Consider the following 24,112-nt stretch of genomic DNA (forward strand, 5'->3'; position numbering starts at 1 on the left):
CTAGCTCTCTCTATCCTAGTAGCAGCCGCGACACGCTCCTCCAAAGTGGCGTCAGGTCGGAAACTCTCTCGGAGTTTTTGCTGCGAAGTTTTGGGAAGCGCCTCCTCCACCCACTTCTTAACCATAAATTCACCGAGTTGCTGGGGAAGCTTGGCAACCAGAGACTTGGTTTTAGTCATAAGTTCTGCAAAAGTCTTCTCTGGCTGGAGCACCATGTTGGCCAACTCATCCAAAACCTTCTCCTGGTAGTCACCTCGCCTGAATGTTGAACAGAACTGTTGTCTTAAGGCTGCCCAAGTTGCAAAATGGTTCTTTGCAAACTGGCTGTACCATTTGTTTGCTAAGCCATCCAAGGTAGATGGAAAGAGTACCAAATAAGCATCTTCTCTATTAAGACCACGACCCCTACAGAGAGATACAAACCTCCTTGCATGGTCGTCAACATCTTCTGAAGAGAGTCCTTTGAAGGTAGGGAACTTGATGTTTACCTTGGCCAAAACACTAGCCAACGCCTCCATGGCCCCTTGCTCAGGAGCCTACTGTAACAGAATAGGAGAGAGCTTTGCTGGGGAAGGTGATCTGGAAGATGTGGAACCGGATGGAGGAATGGGCGATGTCGTATGTGGAGGTATTGATGAGGTTGATGGACTTCTACTAGGTACCAAGGGTCGTCTTCTGTTGTAGTACTTCCGAGGACTCAGCAGTGCGCTTTGACGCTCGACTGGCCGCCTTGTATGTGTCATGCAGCGACCACCAATCCAACCAAGCTTTGGGCAAGAAAACCTTGAACTGGCTGAAGATTGGTCTAGACTCTACTAGACCAGGCAAGTGACTAGACCCAGGCTGGACCAGGGACAAGGAGGACTAGACCAGGGTCGAGGAAGGACTAGTCCAGGGATGAGGGCTAGTTGGACCAGGGTGAGAGATAGGGCGAGAGAGGACTAGACCAGTTGGACCAGGGCGAGAGGAGAACAGTGCAAGGCAAGGTAGGCGAAGCTAGAGAAACCCAACTAGCTTCAAGCTTCAAGATTTGTACCTCACAGAGAGTGAGACTTTAGTTGAGGTCCCACCGTGATCGCCAAAATGAGAGCACCTGTAGCGCGGATAGTGTGTCGTACTCTCTACAATGGGTGCTCCTCAGTGCAATGTGTGTGACAATCTCACTCAAAACAGACTGGAAACAAAGGAACAATAGACAACAACTGAGCTCACAGAGACACAACAGCAGCAGACCACAACATATGACTTGACTATCTCAAAGAACTGATACAGACTCTAGCGTGGCTGCACACTCAGCTCCAGCCCAGGATTCACAAGTACAATGGGGTGTCGAGGCTCAGATGTGTTGGGATGGTGAAGACGTGTTGTGTATAGACTCTATCTCTAGACGACAACGCTAGACCAGATATGAAGAAAAAGTGATACTGACCTAACAACTACTACTCACATGTACCATCATAAAGAGCCACCAACGGCTCATAAATGTCAGCCATCTAAGCCTATCTCCAGACTGAGAGGAGGTGGTGACCTGGCCACGATGTCCACTAGACCAATCCGTATCTCTGCTGCCACGTGTCACTGCCCAGCCCAGCCCAGAGAGTCCGTCCAGTGTGAACCAGCCTAGACCAATTGTATTGTGTGTCCTGTGAAAGTGACATTGTAGCTTGCTACACACCCTTGTTAGTTTATCCAAGGGATCCCTGGCGGACCCCGTTAGCGGCGTGACAGCGCCCAAGAGCCTCGTAGGAACCCAGATACTACGAGACTTGGTTGCCCTCACTCGCCAAAACCTTGATCACCCCAACACGTTTTTGAGAGAATTTGCAATACCCAACTTGGGCGTCGGCTCGTAGGTGGAGTCCCGATCCGGCGACAATTAGAGTCTCCAACACTCCTCTTGCCCATTGATGAGGCAACCGATGCATCAGTATCATTAAGTCATTCGGTTTAGCAGTTTCACTTCCAGATTGTCCATATGCAGAAACAGAAGAATTTGGTGGCAGATGCTTAGTCTCGGAAGCCGTCGGTTCTGGCTATTTCCGCGATTCACCATAGGAGCTTCGAGTATATGGTCGATCAATATGCCACGGATACGGACTTTGCAGACGTTTTCACACAGATACGGGATGGGGAGACAGTAGCGGGATATTCCACTAGGGATGGCTACTTGATGAGGAAAACCATGATGTGCGTTACACAACCGTTGAGGAAAAAAAGGTTATGACTAAATGCCACTGTCCGCCTTTTACGGGTCACCGCGGCATTGCTACCACGATGAAAGGGGTTGAGATACTTCTTTTGGCCGAGACTCAAGAAGGATGTGGACGAGTTTGTGCGCAGTTGCTTGGTATGCCAGAAGGTCAAGTTTGACAGGCATAAAGCACAGGGATTGTTACAGCCTTTGCCAAATACCACCCTCCCTTGGGAAAGTATTGCAATGGATTTCATTTTTGATCTCCCGAGAACACACAGTGGTCACGATGGTATCTGGATTGTTATTGACAGATTTAGCAAGCGGGCTCATTTAATTCCAGTGAAGAAAACAGTCAAGCCGGATCACTTAGCGAGACTGTTTGTGGCCCAGAGTTTTAGATTACATGGCATGCCCGAGACTATTGTCTCCAATAGGGACCCCAGATTTACGAGTTTGTTTTGGAAGGCAATTTGCGAGAACATTGGCATGTGGTTGCAGTTCTCGTCGTCTTTCCACCCGCAGACTGACGGGCAATCTGAGATTGCCAATTCAGTGGTTTTAGATTTATTGAAGTCTTATATCTCGAATCAGAAGACTTAATGGCAAAAGTATCTACCTTTGGTGGAATTTGCCTACAACAACACGATACACTCTTCGACGGAGAAGGCGCCATTTGAGATTATTGAAGGTGCTCTGAAGGTTCCCCCTTTCCTAAGCACTAAAGGTAAGATTTTCGAAGCCGACGAGTACACACGCGACTTGAACACGACTTTTGCCAAGGTCCGCGAGGCTTTGCAGAAATCTCAAGAAAGACAGAAAAAGGCAGCGGGTCGCCATCGTCGCGATTTGAAATTGAAGGAGAATGATTGGGTGCTCTTACGTTTTGAGAAGGCACGCCTAAGAAAGAAGAAAGGAAAGGAGAGGCTTTTTCCAAAGCTTAGTATATGATACTACGGACCTTTCCAGATCTCCGAAAAGATCAATGATGTGCCCTTCGAACTGAAACTGCTTGACACATCGAGAATTCGCAATGCATTTCATGTGAGTCTCTTGAAACCTTTTAAAGGTGATGTGCCTGAAGATGGGGAGCCTGATCAGCAACCGGAAGTGGAAGAAAACGAGGAGATCCTTGTTCCTAAATAGTTTTGGGCACATAAGGACAGAAAGCTCAAGGGTAAAGTAAGAAGGCGGTTCTTCGTTAAATTCAAGAACTATCTGTTAGGGAATAAAGGCCTAAGTGCCTTGTATTTACTAACTTATAAGTTAAAAGTCTTATAAGTGAGGGGGCCCAAGTGTGAATGACCCCTAGTCACTTACTCATATACTCAAATGTGAAGCCCGAAAGAAGGTGCGTGGCTTTTCCCAAAAATTCAACGAGCTCTCTCTCTCTCTCACGTTTTTCCCTGCGCAAGCTTCTTCTGCGCCACTCTTCCCTTCTCCTTCACTCTCATTGCATAGGACAGCAAGTGGGCTCTCTCTCCTGCTCCCCCACACATGTTATCAGAGCTTTAGGGTTTCCAAGAGAGCCATTTTCGCAACACAGATCAGAATTCTGTTCTTGCTCGCTGCGGGAAGGATATTCAACCGTTTTCAATCAACTCTGTCGCGAAGGGATCCTCTCACCGTGTAGAATCGACCTCCAGTGACAATTTCCCCAAAATTAGGGTTTCAAAAACTGGCGAACAGCAGCCTATTTCTGCTGAAATTGACCAATTTCGGGGTCAATTTGATGCAATTTCATTAGGGCAAGTCTCACAGGTCAATCTTACAGGTGTTTCCACCAACGAGGTTCTGAAAATTCAGCAAAACAGGTGTTTACAGGTCTGATTTTTGCCCTAAAACAGGGAATTTCAGCAAGCAAATGATGTATACACCTTGTGGAAACCTTTGGTAAGGGTTTGGCAGTGAATGTACGCCGTTTTGGGGTGATTTCGCGTGAAATTTGCTCGCTGTTTTTCTGTAATAGCAAGCTGTTTTTTGCCCGATTGCGCACATTTGGGCGTGTTTCGGTCGGCAAAACAGGGTTTCAGTGTTTGCAATCACTCAGAATGGCTTCTACCAGTGAAAGTGGCAATTTGTTGCACATTCGCAAGCTTGAAGGTGCCCATAACTTTGCTATATGGAAGAAGCAATGTTATAATGTGATGTTGCAGAAGAAACAGGCGAAACCTATTAAGTTACAGGGTGTGAAACCGGTTGATATGGAGGTTGAAGAATGGGAAGAAGTGGACGAGTTGGCTCGCTCCACGATCATGCTTTCGGTGTCTGACAATTTACTCTTCAATGTAGAGAATGAGCAGACAGCATGGGGCATGTGGAAGCGTTTAGACGAGTTGTATGCACAGCAGAGTGCTGCCAGTAAAGTGTATTGGCTTAAGAAGCTTATGGATCTCCGCATGAAGGAGGGCACGCACATGTAAGTGCACCTCAATGAATTCAATTCTATTTTCAGCCAACTGACAGAGCTGAAATTCACGATTGATGAGGAGTTCAAAGCTACTTTTCTGCTATGCACATTGCCCGAGAGTTGGGATGTATTCCGGACAGCTCTTAGTAACTCAAGTGCTTCACTTAAGTATGCAGATGTAGAGAGTTCTCTCTTGATGGAAGAGATGAACAGGAAGAACACCACAGGTGGGTCTTCTAATGCATTGCACTTGAGAGGCAGGTCTCAACAGAGGGAGAAATCTGACAGTAAAGACAGGGCACGCAACAAATCTCGTAGGAAAGATGTTGTGTGTCATCATTGTGGAAAGAAAGGGCATTATAAACGAGAATGCTATGAGTGGAAGAAAGAGAAGAACAAGGGTGCTGAGACTGATGCAAAGGACAAGGGAAATGCCAAGAAGAGCACTGTGTTGATTGAGGAAATCAATGTTGCTAGTAGTTGTGACAGTGACAGCAGCACTGATGTACTCAATGCCTCTTCTGTGGATGCACATACCCTTGCTATGGGTTCTGATGTGGACATGCATACTTGGATTCTTGATTCAGGTGCCTCTTTTCATGTAACACCTCATAGGGATTGGTTTACACAGTACTCAGGTGAGGTGCAAGGCACTGTTTATTTGGGAGATAACTATGCATGTGACATTGCAGGTATTGGCAGTGTCCAGTTTTCCTTTGCTGATGGTATGACTTTTGTTTTGCACAAAGTGCGCCATGTGCCACAACTCAAGAAGAGTTTGATTAGTACAGGGCAGCTAGATGATGCAGGCTATCACACCACTTTTGGTGATAGCAAGTGGAAAATTTGTAAAGGGGCCCGGATTGTAGCCAAGGGTTGTAAATCGGACACTTTGTATCCTTTGCATGTATCTAGTGTGCGTGACCATGTTGTCGCCGTAACCGAGCAGCCAAGTGTTTCTTTGTGGCATGGCCGGTTGGGACACATGAGTAAAAGAGGAATGGAAACTCTGTCTCGTTGTGGTTATTTGCCGTGTTTGAGGTATGCTGATTTTTCTCATTGTGAGCACTGTATTTATGGTAAGCACAGTCAAACACCGCACAAAAGGTCTATTTCTTTGAAGTCTGACAAGTTAGACTTAGTGCATTCCGATGTATGTGAAATGCCACAGTTGTCCTTAGGGGGAAAGAAATATTTTGTCTCGTTTATCGATGATGCTACACGTAAGGTGTGGGTGTATCCAATACGTGCTAAAAGCGATGTTTTGGATACTTTCAAGAAGTTTCTTGCGTTTGTTGAGAATCAAACTGACCAGAAGCTTAGGTCTTTGCGCTCAGACAATGGGGGGGAGTATGTATCAAAAGCTTTTATTGACTTTTGTGCTACTAAAGGTATTAAAAGAGAGCTCACGGCTCCTTTTAATCCCTCTCAAAATGGAGTTGCAGAGAGGTTGAACCGGACTATCCAAGAGAAAGTTCGGACTATGCTGTCACATGCTGCATTACCTCATGGTTTTTGGGCAGAAGCTGTACAAACAGCTATTCACTTGATTAATCGCTCACCTAGCAAGGCTTTGGGTGGAAAGGTGCCTGAGGAGGTGTGGTCTGGCAAGCCACCCTTATATGCACATTTAAGAGTGTTTGGTTGTGAGGCCTATGTTCACATCCGGAGTGAACTGCGCACCAAACTAGAACCAAAGTCTCATAAATGCATTTTCCTAGGATATGGTGAGGATGGTGAAATGGGGTATAGATTATGGGATCCCACATTACGGAAAATCATACGCAGCAATGATGTCATCTTCAATGAGGATTGCATGCACAAACAGCCCACAAAGGTCGAGGAAGTGCGCCGGGTTGTTTTTCGTGAAGATGTTACATATGGACAGCCAAGAAGGCCCAATGTTCAGCAGCCTTTACATGCTGAAAATGGTGCTGAAAATCAGCCATTAGCTGCTGAAAATCAGCCCCAACAAGTTGCCATTGATGCACCACAGGTAGGAGAACAGGTTGATGCTCCTAGACCGCCCGTTGTTGCGATGCAGACGGCTGAACAGCCTGCTGTTTTTGATGGTTTACAGGCTGAAAATCCACCTGTTATGGATCATTGGGTGCGTAAGTCTACTCGGGTGACAAGGCCCCCCGATAGATATTAACCGTCTTTGGACTATGTCATGCTTACTGATTGTGGTGAGCCGTCTTGCTATAAAGAGGCTATGCAACGTGAAGACAGTAAGAAATGGTTCAAAGCAATGGTTTCGGAAATGCAGTCTTTCGAGAAAAACCATACATGGGACTTGGTTGATTTGCCTAAAGGGCACAAGGCTCTGCCATGTAAATGGGTTTACAAGACTAAGGTTACATCTGATGCTTCTTCTAAGTACAAGGCACGTTTGGTTGCTAAAGGGTACAAGCAAAAGCATGGTGTTGATTTTGATGAGATTTTTTCTCCTGTTGTAAAGCTTGCCACATTACGTCTCGTTTTAGGCCTGGTTGCTTCTGAAGATATGGAGTTAAAGCAAATGGATGTCAAAACAGCGTTTTTGCATGGCGATTTGCTTGAGATGATCTATATGATGCAGCCAGAAGGTTTTGTGTCAAAGGGGCAAGAGAAGAAAGTATGTAGACTCTTGAAGAGCTTGTATGGTTTGAAACAGGCTCCCCGTGCATGGTATCACAAGTTTGATACATTCATGAGGTCTCAAGGATACAAAAGAAGTAATTCTGATCACTGTTTGTATATCAAAACGGCAAGTGATGGATCTCTTCTATTGCTGATTTTGTATGTTGATGACATGCTTATTGTGGGTAAAAATGTCACGGAGTTGGATGCATTACAGCAAAGCTTAAAGAATCGCTTTGACATGAAGGATCTTGGTGATGCTAATCATATTTTGGGCATGCGTATCTCTCGAGATAGACCCAACAGGCGTCTGTATCTATCTCAACGAGATTATGTTAATAAGGTGCTACATCGTTTTCATATGGATGGGGGAAAGGCACTTGGTACTCCGCTGCCTCCATATGTAAAACTGACTGCACATGACTGCCCAAACACAGATGATATGCGGGCTGAAATGGCCAAGATTCCTTATGCATCAGCCGTTGGCAGTTTGATGTATGCTATGGTTGCTACACGTCCGGACATTGCATTTGCGGTGGGAGTGGTAAGCAGGTACATGAGCAATCCTGGCAAAAAGCATTGGGAAGCAGTGAAGTGTATCTTGAGATACTTGAAAGGCACTAAAGACTTGTGCATTTGTTTTGGGAAGAGTGAGACATCTGTGCATGGCTTTACAGATGCAGATTTTGCTGGACATCCAGATTGTAGGAAGTCTACCTTTGGATATGTGTTTACATTCACAGGAGGTGCAGTTTCTTGGATTTCTAGACTGCAAAAATGTGTTGCTTTGTCTACCACTGAGGCTGAGTATGTGGCTGCCACTGAGGCATGCAAAGAAGCTTTGTGGCTCATGCGTTTGGTAGAAGAGCTTGGCATTAAGTCACCGGTTCCTGTGCTACACTGTGATAGTCAGAGTGCTATTATGCTTGCAAGGAATCCTGTTTTTCATGCCAAGACAAAGCACATAGAGGTGAAGTATCATTTTATCAGGAGTGTGCTTGATGACAAGAGCATTACACTTGTCAAGGTGCACACAGATGACAATCCTGCAGATCTTTTGACCAAGAGTCTTCCAGCAGAGCGGTTTGCATATTGCCGTCAGATGATGGGTGTTGGATGAGTAAGTGCATGATCAGCTGATGTATCATAGTTAGTTGATTCTTTGATCTCCCAAGGTACATTGCCTTTAGGTGGGAGGTTGTGAGGGAATAAAGGCCTAAGTGCCTTGTATTTACTAACTTATAAGTTAAAAGTCTTATAAGTGAGGGGGCCCAAGTGTGAATGGCCCCCTAGTCACTTACTCATATACTCAAATGTGAAGGCCAAAAGAAGGTGCGTGGCTTTTCCCAAAAATTCAACGAGCTCTCTCTCTCTCTCACGTTTTTCCCTGCGCAAGCTTCTTCTGCGCCACTCTTCCCTGCTCCTTCACTCTCATTGCATAGGACAGCAAGTGGGCTCTCTCTCCTGTTCCCCCACACTATCTTGCATTGGATGCGAAGTGGATGGAAGAAGAGGACCTAGCAGATACTCCTCAGATTGTGAACCTTTACCTTGAAGCTTTTAGTTTAGCATAGTCTACTCCAAATGGAATCCCGAATTCAACTTGGCCGGAGATCTGGTGCAATGGGTCGCACAAGAGGGGAGTTACTCCGCTCCTTCAACAGATGCCTTGATTTTTAGAATACTAGAGTCACTGATGTCTCTTTGAGCTTCAGGGATTCTGAAAGCTGACAGTATTCTGCTGTATGACTTAAAATGGAACTGATTTGTTCTTGACTTGTTTTTAAGTGCAGGAACTGATAGACAAAATGACTGCAACATTTTGGTCTGAATGATTTCGAATAGACATGGTTGCAATAGGGGTTAGTCAATCGGGCATCTATGAGGTCCTGAGTGAATCTAGATGCGTAACTACATTGCCGACAAATCATGGTCTAAGATCCGAATGAATGTTAAATGTGATTTGTCATGTGATGTCCTGTGATGTCTAGTGATGTCCCGTGATGTCGTGTGATGTGACTGTCGATTGGTACATGTGCTAGATGTGTGTTTCTAGTGCGTAGGTACTAACAGCCAGTGTCTGCTAAGACAGTTTAAGGCCTCTATCGTTTTGCAAGCGTAATCGAGGGCAATTACAATTCTTTCAAGAGGGGGGTATGTCCCAAACTGGTGACGTGGCTGCCCTTACACAGAAGAAATGGCAACGTGGCTGGCTACAGAAAACCGAAAGCTATGCAAAATGCTGACGTGGCAATTCTGTACAACTGATGACGTGGCAGCCCGCAATTCACGACGGTTTTTACAGCAACCAAAATTCAGCTTTTGGGCATTGCTTTTTCTACGCAATTGCAAAAAGAGAGAGAGAGAGAGAGAGAGAGAGAGAGAGAGAGACCTTTTTGCTATATTTTACGCAAGGGTTCAGAAAGAGAGGAAAAGCCTCTTTTACTTTATTTTTTCAAAGGTTTTAACCTGAAGCTTTTGGGACAGCTTTTGAAGCTTTTGGGGCTCTGCTTTTAGCATCCCTTGTAATCTTTAAATAAGCAAGAACGCCTCTCACAACTCAGAGCATCTGGACGCAGAGTCTAAAGAGTGAGCGTCTGCCTGCACTCTTGTACTTTGAACACAGATTAATACAAAAAGAAATACCGAAAGGGGCGCCAGTCTTTGGGGCCAATATGTCTAGGCACGGAACTCCTCGAGCCAGTGTCGAACCAATTGTGAACTGTTAACTGTTTTGAAGTGATTATTTGTGGTGTCGCGGTAGATTCACGACTTGGAGTGTCCAAGTCTAATACAATGGACTCTTTCATTACAGAAGAGTGCCTCGATGTGTTATTCACTGTTCAGCAAGTTTCCTTCCGTGGAAAATTTGTTGTGTCTCCTCTCTCAGAATGTGATATGATTTTGGGCATTCGATGGTTTCGTGAACATAACCCTCTCATTGATTGGGCATACAATACGCTCACTCTAAATGCCAAGTGACTCTCCCTTGATCATTCGTGGTGAGGAGAATCTTCATTCTTTACCTCTCATTTCTCATGTGCGCAAAGTTTGAAAAGAAACATGAGAAGGAGACTCTCTCAGTCCTTTCTTCTCCAAAGCATGACTCACATTCTTTGCATGATAGAGATGTGGTTGTTCGCAAGGATTATGGTTTCAATGATGGTGTTTCTCGTGAAGCTAACGTCATTGCAGATACGATCAGTCCCGTAGGACCGATCTTAGCTCTCGAGTCGAGGTCCAAAGAACCCATTCAAGAAGTATTTTGTGTTCACATGATTAGTCAGCACGCATTGTTCGAGTTTCTCATTCGTGATGGTTTCTTGTATTTTCATCGCCGTCTTTATGTGTTCCCTTTTCACAGACATGCCGTATTGTACAAAGCACATGACTCACTCACTGCATGCACATGACTCACTCACTGATGAGCACGGATGTATGCGGATCACTCTCAAAAAGAAAAAAGTTTGCATTCAAGGAATTCACATTGTCCCGATTGTCCTTTTTGTCAATCGCTTTTACATGTTTCTTCCTTGGCATGACACAGTCTCAGAAAGAGCACGAGCTAGATTGTCCATCAAGCATCCGCATTTCAGTTGTGATTTGACACGGTTGATCGGTTTAGGTCGAAAAGTCAAGTGTCAATCCCACTTTTTGCGTGTGTTTGGTGAATGGTTTGGCACTCCGTCACTTTGTTCATATGCATTGCATGCATAGTCATTTAGGAAGAATAGTATTTTTCCAGTTACTCTACATGGAATGGGTATGTTTATGGTTTTGTGTTGGAAATGGTTTCATGAATTTTCCTTCTCGGAGATTCTTGAAGAAGGTGGACCCACGACCATAGCCGAAGTTGGAGCATTGGAGCCGCAACAGATCATTTTGTGTCGCTTTCGGCGTAGCCTAAAGAAGCAAGCATTGCAGCCCTTTATGAAGTTCAAGTATCGCACGACCCATGCATTAGAGTGGGCCGGCGAAAAGTTCTTCGCAAGATTCCAAGAGTTGTTGGCACACTCTCTCGATGCCATACAGCTCGGTATCAGTACCTCACTTTAGAAAGGAGGGGATGTCACGTGCACATTTAACCCTAAGTGCATGTGGACAAGCTATCTCAAGTCTAGGGTTCAGGTTAGCCTAGGAAGTTTTCCGGCACCCTTGTGAGCCTGTGCGCAAGCCGTGCATGTCCAAGGACTTAGAATAGTTGCATACCCTCTGATTGCACACAGCAGGATCATTAGCATGACATTCAGTACCCATCATGAGCATTTTCCAGAGCATAGAACCCTTTTTGCCAAAGTACACATTTTTCACTTATTTGTTGATTAATAACTTTTGTTGGAAAAGTAAGTAGGGCAATTTGCTTAAGAATTTATAAAAGAAAACCATTGGGCACTCAATAGAAGCAGAAGAAGCAGGGACACAAGGAGGCAGGCAGCACCTCAACAGCTATGTTTACAAAAGTCATAAAAATTATAACATATATGATATTACTCATACAACCTTAACAATCTCTACACTAATGTGAATAACCTCCTTGCAAAACCAAATGCTACATTTTCATTAAAATTCACACTATGCTATTTCTCTATGTCTACAAATAGCTAATATACTTTCAATTTAAAAAGGTATATGCACACATTTTTCATGAAAGACGTTCATTTTAATCTTTTTAAAGAGCAAGACGTTCTATCCCAATTTATAAGTGGTTTGTTAAAAATGCACCAAAGTTTCAATGTTTTTCCACCAAATTGTACATTGTTAATGTTTTAAAATGAGCTAAAATGAGATTGGCAATATGCACAGTACAATGCACATGTCTTTTACTATATCAATGTTTTTTGAAGTGATAACCTACAAAATACAAACTCACGTCTTATGGTCTATCACAATATTTTGTGTTTTCTCAAGAGAAGATCAGCGTTTTCAGCCACTACTACCAACGTTTTCAGTTTCCAGCCTTAGCCTCGCGAGAACTCGCTCCCACCCGGTTGCAGATCCTCGCAAGTTTCCCCGTCAAGACCCAGATCAGCCTAGCGTTTTCAGATTTCAGCCGGATCAGCCAACGTTTTTGCATTTCAACCCTAGCCCGACAAAGCGGTTGCAGATCCAGGCCGCAGTACCGCCACAGTAGCAGATCCCCAGCAGAGCATCTAGCGTTTTCAATTTTCAGCCTTGACGCCGTCGTCGTCGACGTCGTCATCGTCATCGTCATCACAGTCCCTATCTTGACGACGACATCGTCATCATCGTCATCGTAAATCCCTATCTTGACGACGACACCTTTGTCGCCATCGTCGCAAATCTCGAAATTGACGACGATACCGTCGTCGTCATCATCATCGTCGACATTGTCATCATCCAGTTCTCAACATCTAGACCATTGTCACATGCACATCTAACCCTATGTGCATGTGGACAAGCTACTTCATGACAAGGGTTCAGTTAGCTTAGGAAGTGTTCTGGCACCTTTGTGAGTCTGTTCGCACACCGTGCATGTCCAGACACTTAGAGTAGATGCGTATCCTCTAGTTTCACACAGCATGATCATCAGCATTACCAACAGAATCCATCATGAGTATATTACAGGTGCACAGAACCTATTTTCCCTATTTTAGCCATTTTTCACTTATTATCAATAAGTGACTTTGTTGGGAAATTGGGTAGGGAAAATTGGCTAAGGATATATATAAGAAAGCTAGCACTAGCACTTTCTGGCAGAAGAGGCAGCAGGGACCCAGTGTCTGGCAGTGCACCTTCTCGGCAAGATCCCCGGCAGGAACTCCTAGCGTTTTTCAGCCATCAGAACAGCCCAGTGTTTTGCAACTTGCAGATCAGTCTGCCGTTAGCAAATTCACAACAGATTCCCTAGCATTTTTGCAACTTGCAGATCCACTAGCGTTTTGCAGATTCCCCGCGACAGTTCAGCCCACAACATCAGCATTTTGCATTTTCAGTGATTAGACTCCGTACCACAGACCCCAAACCTCATAGATCTCACCTTCCCGCAGCAAATCCTCGCCGCACGGTCAAATCAACCAGAGTTTGCAGATTCAGCCCGCTATTTGCACATTTCAGCATCTACGTTTTCAGCGCGTTGTCGTCGCCGTCGTCACCCACATAAGAGTCAGAATTCAATAGATACAAGATTTGCAGATTTCAGCCCTTAGCGTTTTTAGTTTTCAACCCGTCTCGTCGCCGTCCCCATCGTCGTCGACATCGTCGGCAAGACCATTGCATTCAGACCATTGTAGAGATTTGTGCAATCAATAGTAGACCGCTCTCGCCATAGAGAGTGGGGCCCTTGAAGGAGGGTTTGACAACATTCTGGTGTCGTATTCTTCTCTCTTTCTCTCGGACTCAGCACCTTCATTCACAGTGTTTATCCACTTTGTTTGTGATCATTTGCACTCTCTCACTAAAGGAACGGAAGGCTCTCCCTTCCGTAATTAAAAGGAACCCTTGAGCACAATTCGGAGGACTCATCTTGAGCAAAGTTCAACATTCACTTCCGTTGCACCTTACATTGCTATCAGAGCTTTGGCAGTGTTCTGTATCACTCAAGGAAAGAACTACAATTTTTTTTTCTTGTTGCGATCGCACGTAACCCAAGTCCACTTGGGCGTGTCGATTCCTAATCGGGTTTTTAAAGAATGACAGAAAACCCAAGAAAGAAGGGCTTGTCGAGCCTCCCCTTGTTTCTCTTTCCACTCATTGAGAGCGGACCGTGCACTCAGCAGCCGGCCAATCGACATGAGGTGGGAAAAAGCAACCTTGGTGTGAGCGCAAGGCCCCTAAGGGTGCGCCCGCGGGAAAAAGGAGCTCGGGTAAGAGAAGATCCTTTTCTAACACACATTGCAAGCGAAAGAAGAACCTCAAGAACTCAAGAACCCAAGTTCCTCGTGAACTTAAGAACCCAAGACTTCAGTGTATGGTCATCACCCGAAGCGGAATGGATACTTCACATGGAGGTGATGAGCATGGAAGTGGCGAAGAAGAATTTTCCCCACCAGGACGTTTTTCTGACCCTCCCCATTTACGCCAAGGATTGCACCAAATCCTATGGAGGCTTTGGTCAAGACGATGATGGACATGATGTTACAACAAGAAGCGCAACGTGCCGACTCGGAGCGTGAGCGCAAGCAAGCGCGCTCGGCGGCCGAAGAGAAAAGGGTAGCCTTGGAGCGTGAGCGCGAGCAAGCGCGCTAGGCGGCCGAAGAAAGAAAGGCAGCTATTGACCTAGACGTGAGCAAGCACGCGAAGCCCATCGAGTAGCTGCCAAAGACAGACGAGCAGCCTTGGAGTTAGAGCGTGAGGCGCAAAGAGACCAACACATGTAAGAGTTGGTCCTACAGGTACTTGCCTCGAAACCCGAGCCAGCCAAAGATGTTGGTGGTTCATCAAGTGGCGCAAGCCGAGATTCGGACTCCAACAACCCCGTCACCGAGAAGTTGACATTCAGTAAGTATGACGGTAAGATGGATGTCAGTGTTATTCATTCTTGGTTGCATCAATCTAATGCTTATTTTGCGACAACTAAGAAGACAGGGAATAGCAAGGTTTAAACGACAGCAATGTGCCTTGCCGGTGATGCCATTACTTGGTACCACGCATGGCAAGAGACACGGTTGGCCGCGCACCTAGAGGTAGCCGACGGAGACGCGCCCCTTTCCTTCAATTGGGCCGACTTTCAAGACAAGCTCAAGGAGCGGTTTATGCCTCCTCAGTACCTAGCGCTGTTGAAAGAAGATTGGCGTAATCTCAAGCAGAATGGTATGCCAGTCATGTCTTTTTCTAAACGTGTTTTGCAGCCCGGCACCCAATTACGCAAATCGGATGATGAGCGCAAAGAGGCTTTCCTTTTTGGGTTAGACGAACATATCAAGTTTGATGTAGAAGTCTTCGACCCGGTGGATCTCAACAAGGCCGTAGCATTGCTCTCTCCCAAAAGATGAAGCACAACAAGGGAAGGCCTAAGGAGAACAAGTCGTCTCAAAGTACCTCTCAAACTCCTCAGAACCCTCAGAACAGTAAGAACGGTAAGAATGGTAACTCTCCTAACCAATCTTCCTCTAGTCTTTCGGAAAAGAACACTCAAAATGAACCTAAGGGTAAAGCTAACACATTTGCTAAACCTAAGCTCACCCCAAATGAAAAAGCTACACAAGGAATCATAGAAGGATACATCACGGCAGAAGAACAAGTCATTATTCTAAGGAAGGTCGTTGTTATCATCGTCACGTCAAGGGTCATATAAAGAAAACATGTCCTAAGATTGAATCTAACGAATCTAAAAAACCCACAGAACCCACATCCTCTGTTAATGCCATAAATAAGAACACTCGTGTGTCCCAAGTTTGTCGTGATCCTATCATTAATGAGTCCCTCATGAAGTGTTACGATCATGTGAATGGTCAACACATGGTGGTCTTATTTGATTCTCGTAGTATGCATGATGTGATAAGTGACTCTCTTGTCGAAAGAGCCCGCTTGGAGGTTTGCAAGACATCTCCTTTTGAGGTGTCGGGCCTTCGCTCCCGTTATGGACACTCTCATTACAAGAGAGTGCCTTGATGTGTTATTCACGGTTCAACAAGTGTCCTTCCGCAAAAAATTTGTAGTGTCTCCTCTTTCAGGATGTGATATGCTTCTTGGCATTCAATGGTTTCGTGAGCATAACCCTCTCATTGATTGGGCGGACAATACTTTCATTTTCAATGCCAAAAGTGACTCTCCCATTGTCATTCGTGGGGAGAAAGTTGTTCATTCTTCATCTCTCATTTCTAATGTGCTGGCGAAGATTAAAAAGATTCAGGAGAAGGAGACTCTCTCAGTCTTTTGTTCTCCAAAGCACGACACACATGATTTGTAGATCAAGATGTGATTATTAACAAGCATGATGATTTACAGGATAAAGATGTGATTGTTCACAAGGATTATGATTTAGTTGATGCTTTTTCTAGTGAAGCTAACCTCGTTGCAAATACGATCAATCACGAAGACCCGATCTTGGCTCTTGAGTCGAGATCTAAGGAACCCACTCAGGAAGTATTGTGTGTTCGCATGATTAGTCAGCACGCATTGTTCGAGTGTTTCATTCATGACGGTTTCTTGTATTTTCGTCACCGTCTTTATGGGTTTCCTTACCACAGGCATGCCATATTGTACGCTGAACATGATTCACTCATGGATGAGCACGGAGGTATGCGGATTTCTATCAAAAAGAACAAAAGTTTGCATGACAATCTCAGAAAGAGCACAAGAAAATTTTTCCATCAAGCATCGGCATTTTCATTGTGATTTGCCACTGTTGATAGATTTAGATTAGAAATTCGATTCCAAATTTTGCGTGTGTGTGAACGGTTTGGCACTTCGTCTCTTTGTTCATCTACATTGCATGCACAGTCCTTAAAGAAGACTAGAATTTTTCCAGTCACTTTACATGGAATGGGTATGTTCATGTGTTTGTGTTGGAAGTGGTTTTAGGAATTTTTCCTCCTCGGAGATTCTTGAAGAAGGTCGATCCACAACAATCGCCGAAGTTGGAGCTTTGACGCAGCCATAGATGAATTTGTGTCGCTTTCGACGCAGCCCAAAGAAGCAAGCATTGCAGACCTTTATGAAGTTCAAGTACCGCATGACCCACGCATCAAAGTGGGTCGACGAAGAGTCCTTCCCAGGATTCATCCAAACGCTGTTGGCGATCTCCCTTGGGCCTTGACACCATACAATTCGGTACTAGTACCTCACTTTAAAAAGGAGGGGATGTCACGTGCACCTCTAACCCTATGTGCATGTGGACAAGCTACTTCATGACAAGGGTTCAGTTAGCTTAGGAAGTGTTCTGGCACCTTTGTGAGTATGTTCGCAGACCGTGCATGTCCAGACACAAGTAGATGCATATCCTCTAGTTTCACACAACATGATCATCAGGATTACCATCGGAATCCATCATGAGTATTTTATAGCGCACAAAACCTATTTTCCCTATTTTAGCCATTTTTCACTTATTATTAATAAGTGACTGTTGGGAAACTAGGTAGGGCAAATTGGCTAAGGATATATATAAGAAAGCTAGCACTAGCACTTTCTGGCAGAGAGGCAACAAGGACCCAGTGTCTGGCAATGCACCTTCTCAACATTTGCAGATCAACCCCAGCGTTTTGCAACTTGCAGATCAGCCTAGCGTTAGCAGATTCACAGCAGATTTCCTAGCGTTTTTGCAACTTGCAGATCCACTAGCGTTTCGCAGATTCCCCGCGACAGTTCAGCCCACAGCATCAGCCTTTTGCATTTTCAGTGATTAGACTCCGTACCACAGCCCCCAAACCTCGCAAATCTCACCTTCCTGCAACAGATCCTCGCCGCACGGTCAAATCGACCAGTGTTTGCAAATTCAGCCTGCTATTTGCAGATTTCAGCATCTGCGTTTTCAGAGGGTCGTCATCGCATCGTCGTCATCGCCGTCGTCACCCACATAGAGTCAAAATTCAGCAAACGTCGCCGTCCTCATCGTCATCGACATTGTCAGCAAGACCATTGCATTCAGATCATTGTAGAGATTTGTGCAATCAATAGTAGACCGCTCTCGCCATAGAGAGTGGGGCCCTTGGAGGAGGGTTTGACAACATTCTGGTGTCGTATTCTTCTCTCTCTTTCTCTCGAACTCGGCACCTTCATTCACAGTGTTTATCCACTTTGTTTGTGATCATTTGCACTGTCTCACTAAAGAAACGGAAGGCTCTCTGTTAGATGCAGCGGAATGAATGTTTGCGCTTTGCTCAAGATGAGTGCTCCGAACTGTGCTCAAGGGTTCCTTTTAGTTCTTATGGAAGGGAGAGCCTTCCGTTCTTGATGGAAAGTGCTATGATCACAAACAAAGTGAATGGACATTGTGCGTGCAAGTGAATGAGACTGAGAGATAGAGAGAGAAGAGAAATACGACACCAGAGACGTTGTAAAACTCTCCTCCGAAGGCCCCACTCTCGTCAGCGAGAGTGGTCTACTTATGATTGCACAAAGTGGTACAATGCGAATGCAATGGACTGATGCAACTTGGGACTATGCCGATGACGACGACGACTTTAGGGCTGAAATCTATGGTCTTCTATCTGCTGGATTTCGGGGCTGTTTCGGTGGCTGAAAATGACTGTTTTGGCTGCGTTTTCGAGGGCTGAAAATGGGGATCTTCTGCAACCAACTAGGGCTGAATCTGTTGCTTCTAATGCATGCTGAAAACGCTGAACCAACTGCTGCAAATGGGCTGAAAACCAAAAACGCTGATGGCTGATTGTAGCGTTAGTAAAACGCTGGCCTCCTGCTGAAGATTGGGCTGAAAATAGGATACGCTAGGGCTGAGTGTATCTGTTGTGGTCCAGTAATGCTGAAAATGCCAATGCTAGAGAGGATAGGGGCGATGACTAAAAACTGAAAAACGCTAGGCTTAGTGTGGCGATGATGGAGACCAAAACGCCAAGGGTACTGGGGGTACTGCGGGTTCTTGCTGAGAAGGTGTGCCTGTTGAGCGGGGAGCTCCTGCTGCCTCTTCTGCCATTTAGTGATAACTTGGGTTTGCATATATATTAACTTAACAAAATTGCCCTACCTACTTTTGTTGGGAAGTCAATTAAAAAAATAATAAGTGAAAAATACCAAAAATAGGGAAAATAGGCTAAATGCACTGAAAAATTCCCCTGACTGAATCTGATGGATTCTGAAGAGAATACTGATGATCATACTGTGTGCAACCAGAGGATATGCATCTATACTAAGTGACTGGGCATGCACGGTCTACGAAAAGACTCACAAAAGTGCCAGATCACTTCTAAATCTAGACTGACTTGACTAAGTGAACCCCGATCATGTTGTAGCTTGTCCACGGACACATAGGGTTGGATGTCACGTGACACTCTCCCTTCCGTAATTAAAAGGAACCCTTGAGCACAGTTCGGAGCACTCACCTTGAGCAAAGTTCAACATTCACTTCCGCTGCACAGTACAACCACAACCATTGTACCAGATTTGTACAATCTATAGCATAGACCTCTCTCGCCATAGAGAGGGGGACCCTTGGAAGAGGGTTTGAGAACCATTTGGTATAGTATTCTCTCTCTCTCTCTCTCTCTCTCTCTCTCTCTCTCTCTCTCTCTCTCTCTCTCTCTCTCAGCACTCTCATTCACAGTACCATTCACTTTGTTTGTGATCATTGCACTTGCTCTCTCTCTCTCTCTCTCTCTCTCTCTCTCTCTCTCTCTCTCTCTCTCTCTCTCTCTCTCTCTCTCTCTAAGAACAGAAGGCTCTCTCTTCCGTAAGTAAAAGGAACCCTTGAGCACACTTCGGAGCACTCACCCTGATCACTATCAACATTCACGTCTATTGCACCTTACAATGAAAATGCTAGGCTAGGGTCTTCATTTATAGGCAAGTAAAGTTTAAACCCCTTAAGGACTAGGTAGGACAAAACCTCTGTCAAATTCTTAAAAATACATCATAGAAATGATTTGTTAATAAGTTCAATCGGGGTTAGTTTCTAGGTGAAATTATCGCGCATCTGCCCACCTGGGAATCAGATTGATGCGGCGAATGGCTCGTTGGATTCCTCTAACCTAAAACTATATGCACATCGTGCCAAATGCGCACCATAGTGTAATAACATCTGTCAAAGCACGTGTACAAACCATTTATACATGAGGATTCCAAAACTAAAAAACCCTAATCAAATGGACTCGTTCGGACTTGCAGATCTTGCTAACACGCTCACAAAATTGCCGATACTAATCCTCCTAGGATTCTAGACACTCTTATCTAGTAATATGGAAAATTGGCTTTGTAAGTCGATGAAGCATGTCCACGTGACACACAGAGCCATGTGCACGTGACAATAAGTGAATTCATTCACTTACTAATAAGTGACATTATTAGTCAGTGTTTTAAAGACAAATCATGAGGTCTTCAAGCATTTTGCTCGACCCAACCTTTTTACATATATAGCAGTGGAAGTGATTGATGGTGAATGCACATGATGAGTCTTAGTGCGTACTCAAGGTTCCTTTTACTTTCATGAGAGAGTTCCTTTTACTTCATGAGAGATGTGCAAAGACTAGAGAGAGAATAGAGAATGATATTGTGAGTGAAGGTTCTGTGAGTGATAGAGAGAGACGAAGACTGATACAAGATGGGATCCCCGGACCCAAACCCCCCTCCAAGGCCCCCCCTCTCTATTGCTAGAGAGGTGTTTGCTTTAGATTGCACAAATGCTGATACAATGGTCCTAGATGTTGAGATGCTAATGGGATCTTGCTGTTGATGCTGGGAGGCTAAGGGCTGAAAATGCAAAACGCTAGTGAATCTATCTTGGATCTTGGACTGCAACGAGGCTATGGGCTGATTTGCTGATGTCGATGTCGATGATGGCTTGAAATTTGAAAACGTTGGTGTTGATGATGTGCGGGAGGCTAATCTGATGTTGTGGCTACTGCTAGCAAAAACATTAGGGGTACTGAGGTGCTGCGGATACTTGTATTGCTAGCACTGATATGATTAGGGAGGTCGATCCCAGGGTTACAGACACCTTGATATTCTAAGCATCAGTCACAAAGCGGAGGATATGAGAGCTTCATTTGGTAGTCATGGTTACTGGTCAAATCAAGTAATGAACAAGTAGTTCAGATTGCACATGTCCTCATCGCAACTTTTCCACCTTGATTAACATAGTTGGTCATACCATAAACATTGTGCGCTTCACACTGCCAAGTGGCAAGACTTCAAAAAGGGCCTTTGCATCAGATGCAAGTGGGTTGCTGATTGGCTTGAAGAGTGTGTTTCATCCAGCGGCCACTCAACGAGGGCAGAACATGAGAAGTGGTACTTGGGCCTGAACACATGCCAGCATTGGCCTTGCTTGGACCACTCCTAGTGTGAACCAGGCAGCACATGTGGCTGGTCCTCCTAAGCTCAGCTTGAGCAGCATGAACCCAGCCTAACTTTTTGTCATTTACAGGCAGTTGACAACTAATAAGGTTCCGTTCAGACTATCCAGAGGCAGCACCACACTCGAGCACCTTCAACAGCAAGCATATTCACACCGCAAATCAGCTGGGAGTAAATCAGCTGCGCCAGATCAAACAGCTGTGGAGTGTGATCGATGCTCGCATGCATCTCGTGCTGCAAAGTTCCAAGAAACTCTTTGTTCCGGGGTGTTGAGGCCGCCCTTTGCTCAGTGGGTCCGGAAAGAAGAGCTCAACCATTCTCATGAATCAGCTGAAGCCACGATGGAGGCATGCCTCTGCCCAGTTGTGTTTTCCGCACAGTCTGAACCACCCCTAACTGAAAGCTTCAAAATGGCTCACAGCATCCATCTCTCTCTCTCTCTCTCTCTCTCTCTCTCTCTCTCTCTCTCTCTCTCTCTCTCTCTCTCTCTCTCTCTCTCTCTCTCTCTCTCTCTCTGCAAAGTGAACTGACCTCATGAACAAGCAGGGCAAGAGCGTCGCTATGGCAGCGGGACAGCCACTGACCAAGGTGTGCGTTCCAAGTGGCATTCCTGTAGATAGCTGAGGCGCCATTTGAAGTTTTTAAAGTGATGCTCGATGGTGAAGGAAGGGGAGACGTGCTGGTCGGTTGCGGGGGCGGGGAGCTGGGGAGGTGACGACCGGATTGGAACCAGAAGAAAGCGGGCACAGGGCGGCGAAGAGGGAGCAGCGAGGAGGCGATGAAGAGAGAGGCGAGCAGCAGAATAACGCGAGGCAGGGCAGATGTGGTTTTGCAACAGAGCCAGGAGGGCACATGCATTTTCACTCCGACTGGGCCAAAATGCTCTCTCTCTCTCTCTCTCTCTCTCTCTCTCGTGAAGGACCTCTGCCCTGCAAAATCTGCGTCTTGCTAGCAGAAGTGCCTCGTTACACTGTTTCAGAAATTATGGCATGACGCCCGCGGCAGTCATGCTTTGACGTGAAAGCATCAGCTCACATCTGCTCACGATCGCGCGCCCGGCTTGGAAAGAGAATAAAAGGATTTTATTTAAACCAGTAGGAGTAAGAGGTACCCCATTGCACAAAATGGGAAAATCACCAAATAATCGAAAGATACCCTCGGTGAAAAGAAAGCGAGACTGCAGAAGCCGATGACAATGGAGAACTGCAACGGCGACAAACAAGAAGTCTCGACAGGGAAGGTGAGGCGAGGCAGACTGCAGGAGGGCAAGGGCCAACATCGGACGAACATCTGGGTTTTTTTTTATAAGGTTAAACGAGCGCTGCTGTTTACAACTGTGCAGGGTGGCACGCCTGGTTACGGTGTTTGCACGAGAGGCTAAGTGCGGGTGGTTGTGTGATCGAATTGCAAGTTCCCTTTTGAAGGGTAGGCATCTTCAGTTAGGAGCCTACCTAGGAGGTGAGGCTCTCGTCGAAGAATCTCAAAAACTAATGAATAAACTAACATATGAACCAGTAGGCGTGCCCAATTCTGGGAAGCAGGTGATTAAGGGGAATCTACAAAGATCCTCCCAAGGGCAAGCTTGAGGGCGAAAGTTGATAAAAAGGCGAAGACCTTGAGGGATGACAGGTGGAGACACACACACACACACACACACACACACACACACACACACACACACACACACACACACACACACACAGAGAATTATTCGAGATTTTTTTATCTCGATTCTTTTTGAGGATTGGGGGTAGGGTCGGTCTTGCGAGGCCCCACAAGGGAGACTGTAGGAGCGCGAGGGGAACAAAGGTCTTTGCAGGAGAGTGTGTAGCAGCGCGAGAGGGCACAAAGGTGTTTGCAGGAGTGTATTCGACGCGTTCCAAGGAGGCGAGGGCGATCGCAGAGATGGATTTGTGCCATCGCATGCAGAAGGATGAGAGAGAGAGAGAGAGAGAGAGAGAGAGAGAGAGAGAGAGAGAGCGAGAGAGGAAGCTGCAGCAGGCTCTGGCGCTGAGCAGGTAGGACAGAGGGCAGAACGAGGGAGCTGCAGCAGGGTCTGACGGTGGGCGCGCAGATACGGTAGAGGGCGGAGATGGAAGAGAGAGGAGAGGGAGGGATTGGGGAATCTAGGTAGATTCCACTTAATGGGAGTGTCGACCGAGTAGGCAAGGGGTGCTCCCCAATCTCAGAAAAACAAAAATTCTTTCATAACATATTAAGTGCATAAGTGAAGGGTGAGTTTAGGAAATGAAAAGACATATGAAGGTGGAAAGTTAAAATACCTTTTGTGCCCATATAAATAGGTGTTTTTCTTCTCTTTCATTTTTCCTTTAGCGTTTTTTTCTCTTTTCTTTAGCGTTTTCTCTCTTTCTCTCCCTCTCTCTCTCTTGCAATGTTGTATCCGTCCTTTCGAGCTAATATTGTTGCAAATATATGTGATTTATCATTGCCTGATGTTATGTGCTATAAACTAACACATCATTTTTCTTGTTGTTGAGAGGAATCTTTGAATTAGGAATACCGTTTGATTTTTTTGAATTAGGATTCAAGTTATAAAATCAAGAGGCTTGCAATAATAAGTTGCAACAATTTTTTTGAATTAGGAATCAAGTGATAAAATCATGAGGCCTACAATAATAAGTTGCAACAATGGTAAAAAAAACAGTGTATTTTGGGGATATAATGGAGAGATCCAAGAAATGCATTCTCTTTTTTCACTTGCTTGCAAAGTAGGTCATGGCCCATTAGAATTGAACTGCTAAAACCCAAAGTATGAGAGAAACATCAATGTTTATCCACATAAGGTGATGCAAGCTTGTTGGCATGACATGACATCTCTGTGTCCAACTCAATCCCTTTCACTAGCTACCCCCACCTTCTCTAGGCTAACTTGGAATCATACAGGGTGAAGACCTCCTCAACAACTTGTCTTCTTGCCAAAGCTCTCATCCTTGGGCCTGTGA

The 24,112-nt window shown here is 45.3% G+C and overlaps 1 protein-coding gene across 2 annotated transcripts in view; it reads right to left on the reverse strand.

The window, feature by feature from the left end:
• Positions 1-22,202, reverse strand: part of LOC147421346 (exostosin family protein) — a 149,287-nt gene extending 127,085 nt beyond the window's left edge. For both annotated transcript variants that reach the window (XM_086504018.1, XM_086504017.1), the window contains exon 1: positions 21,681-22,202. In XM_086504018.1, the coding sequence (XP_086360144.1) occupies positions 21,681-22,007 (327 nt within the window). In that variant the 5' untranslated portion in view covers positions 22,008-22,202. The remainder of the gene's footprint in view (positions 1-21,680) is intronic.
• Positions 22,203-24,112: the final 1,910 nt, after the last annotated feature.

This window comes from Adiantum capillus-veneris, chromosome 28 (genome assembly GCF_014529385.1).
Source record: "Adiantum capillus-veneris isolate H3 chromosome 28, ASM1452938v2, whole genome shotgun sequence".
NCBI classification, from domain to species: Eukaryota; Viridiplantae; Streptophyta; class Polypodiopsida; order Polypodiales; family Pteridaceae; genus Adiantum; species Adiantum capillus-veneris.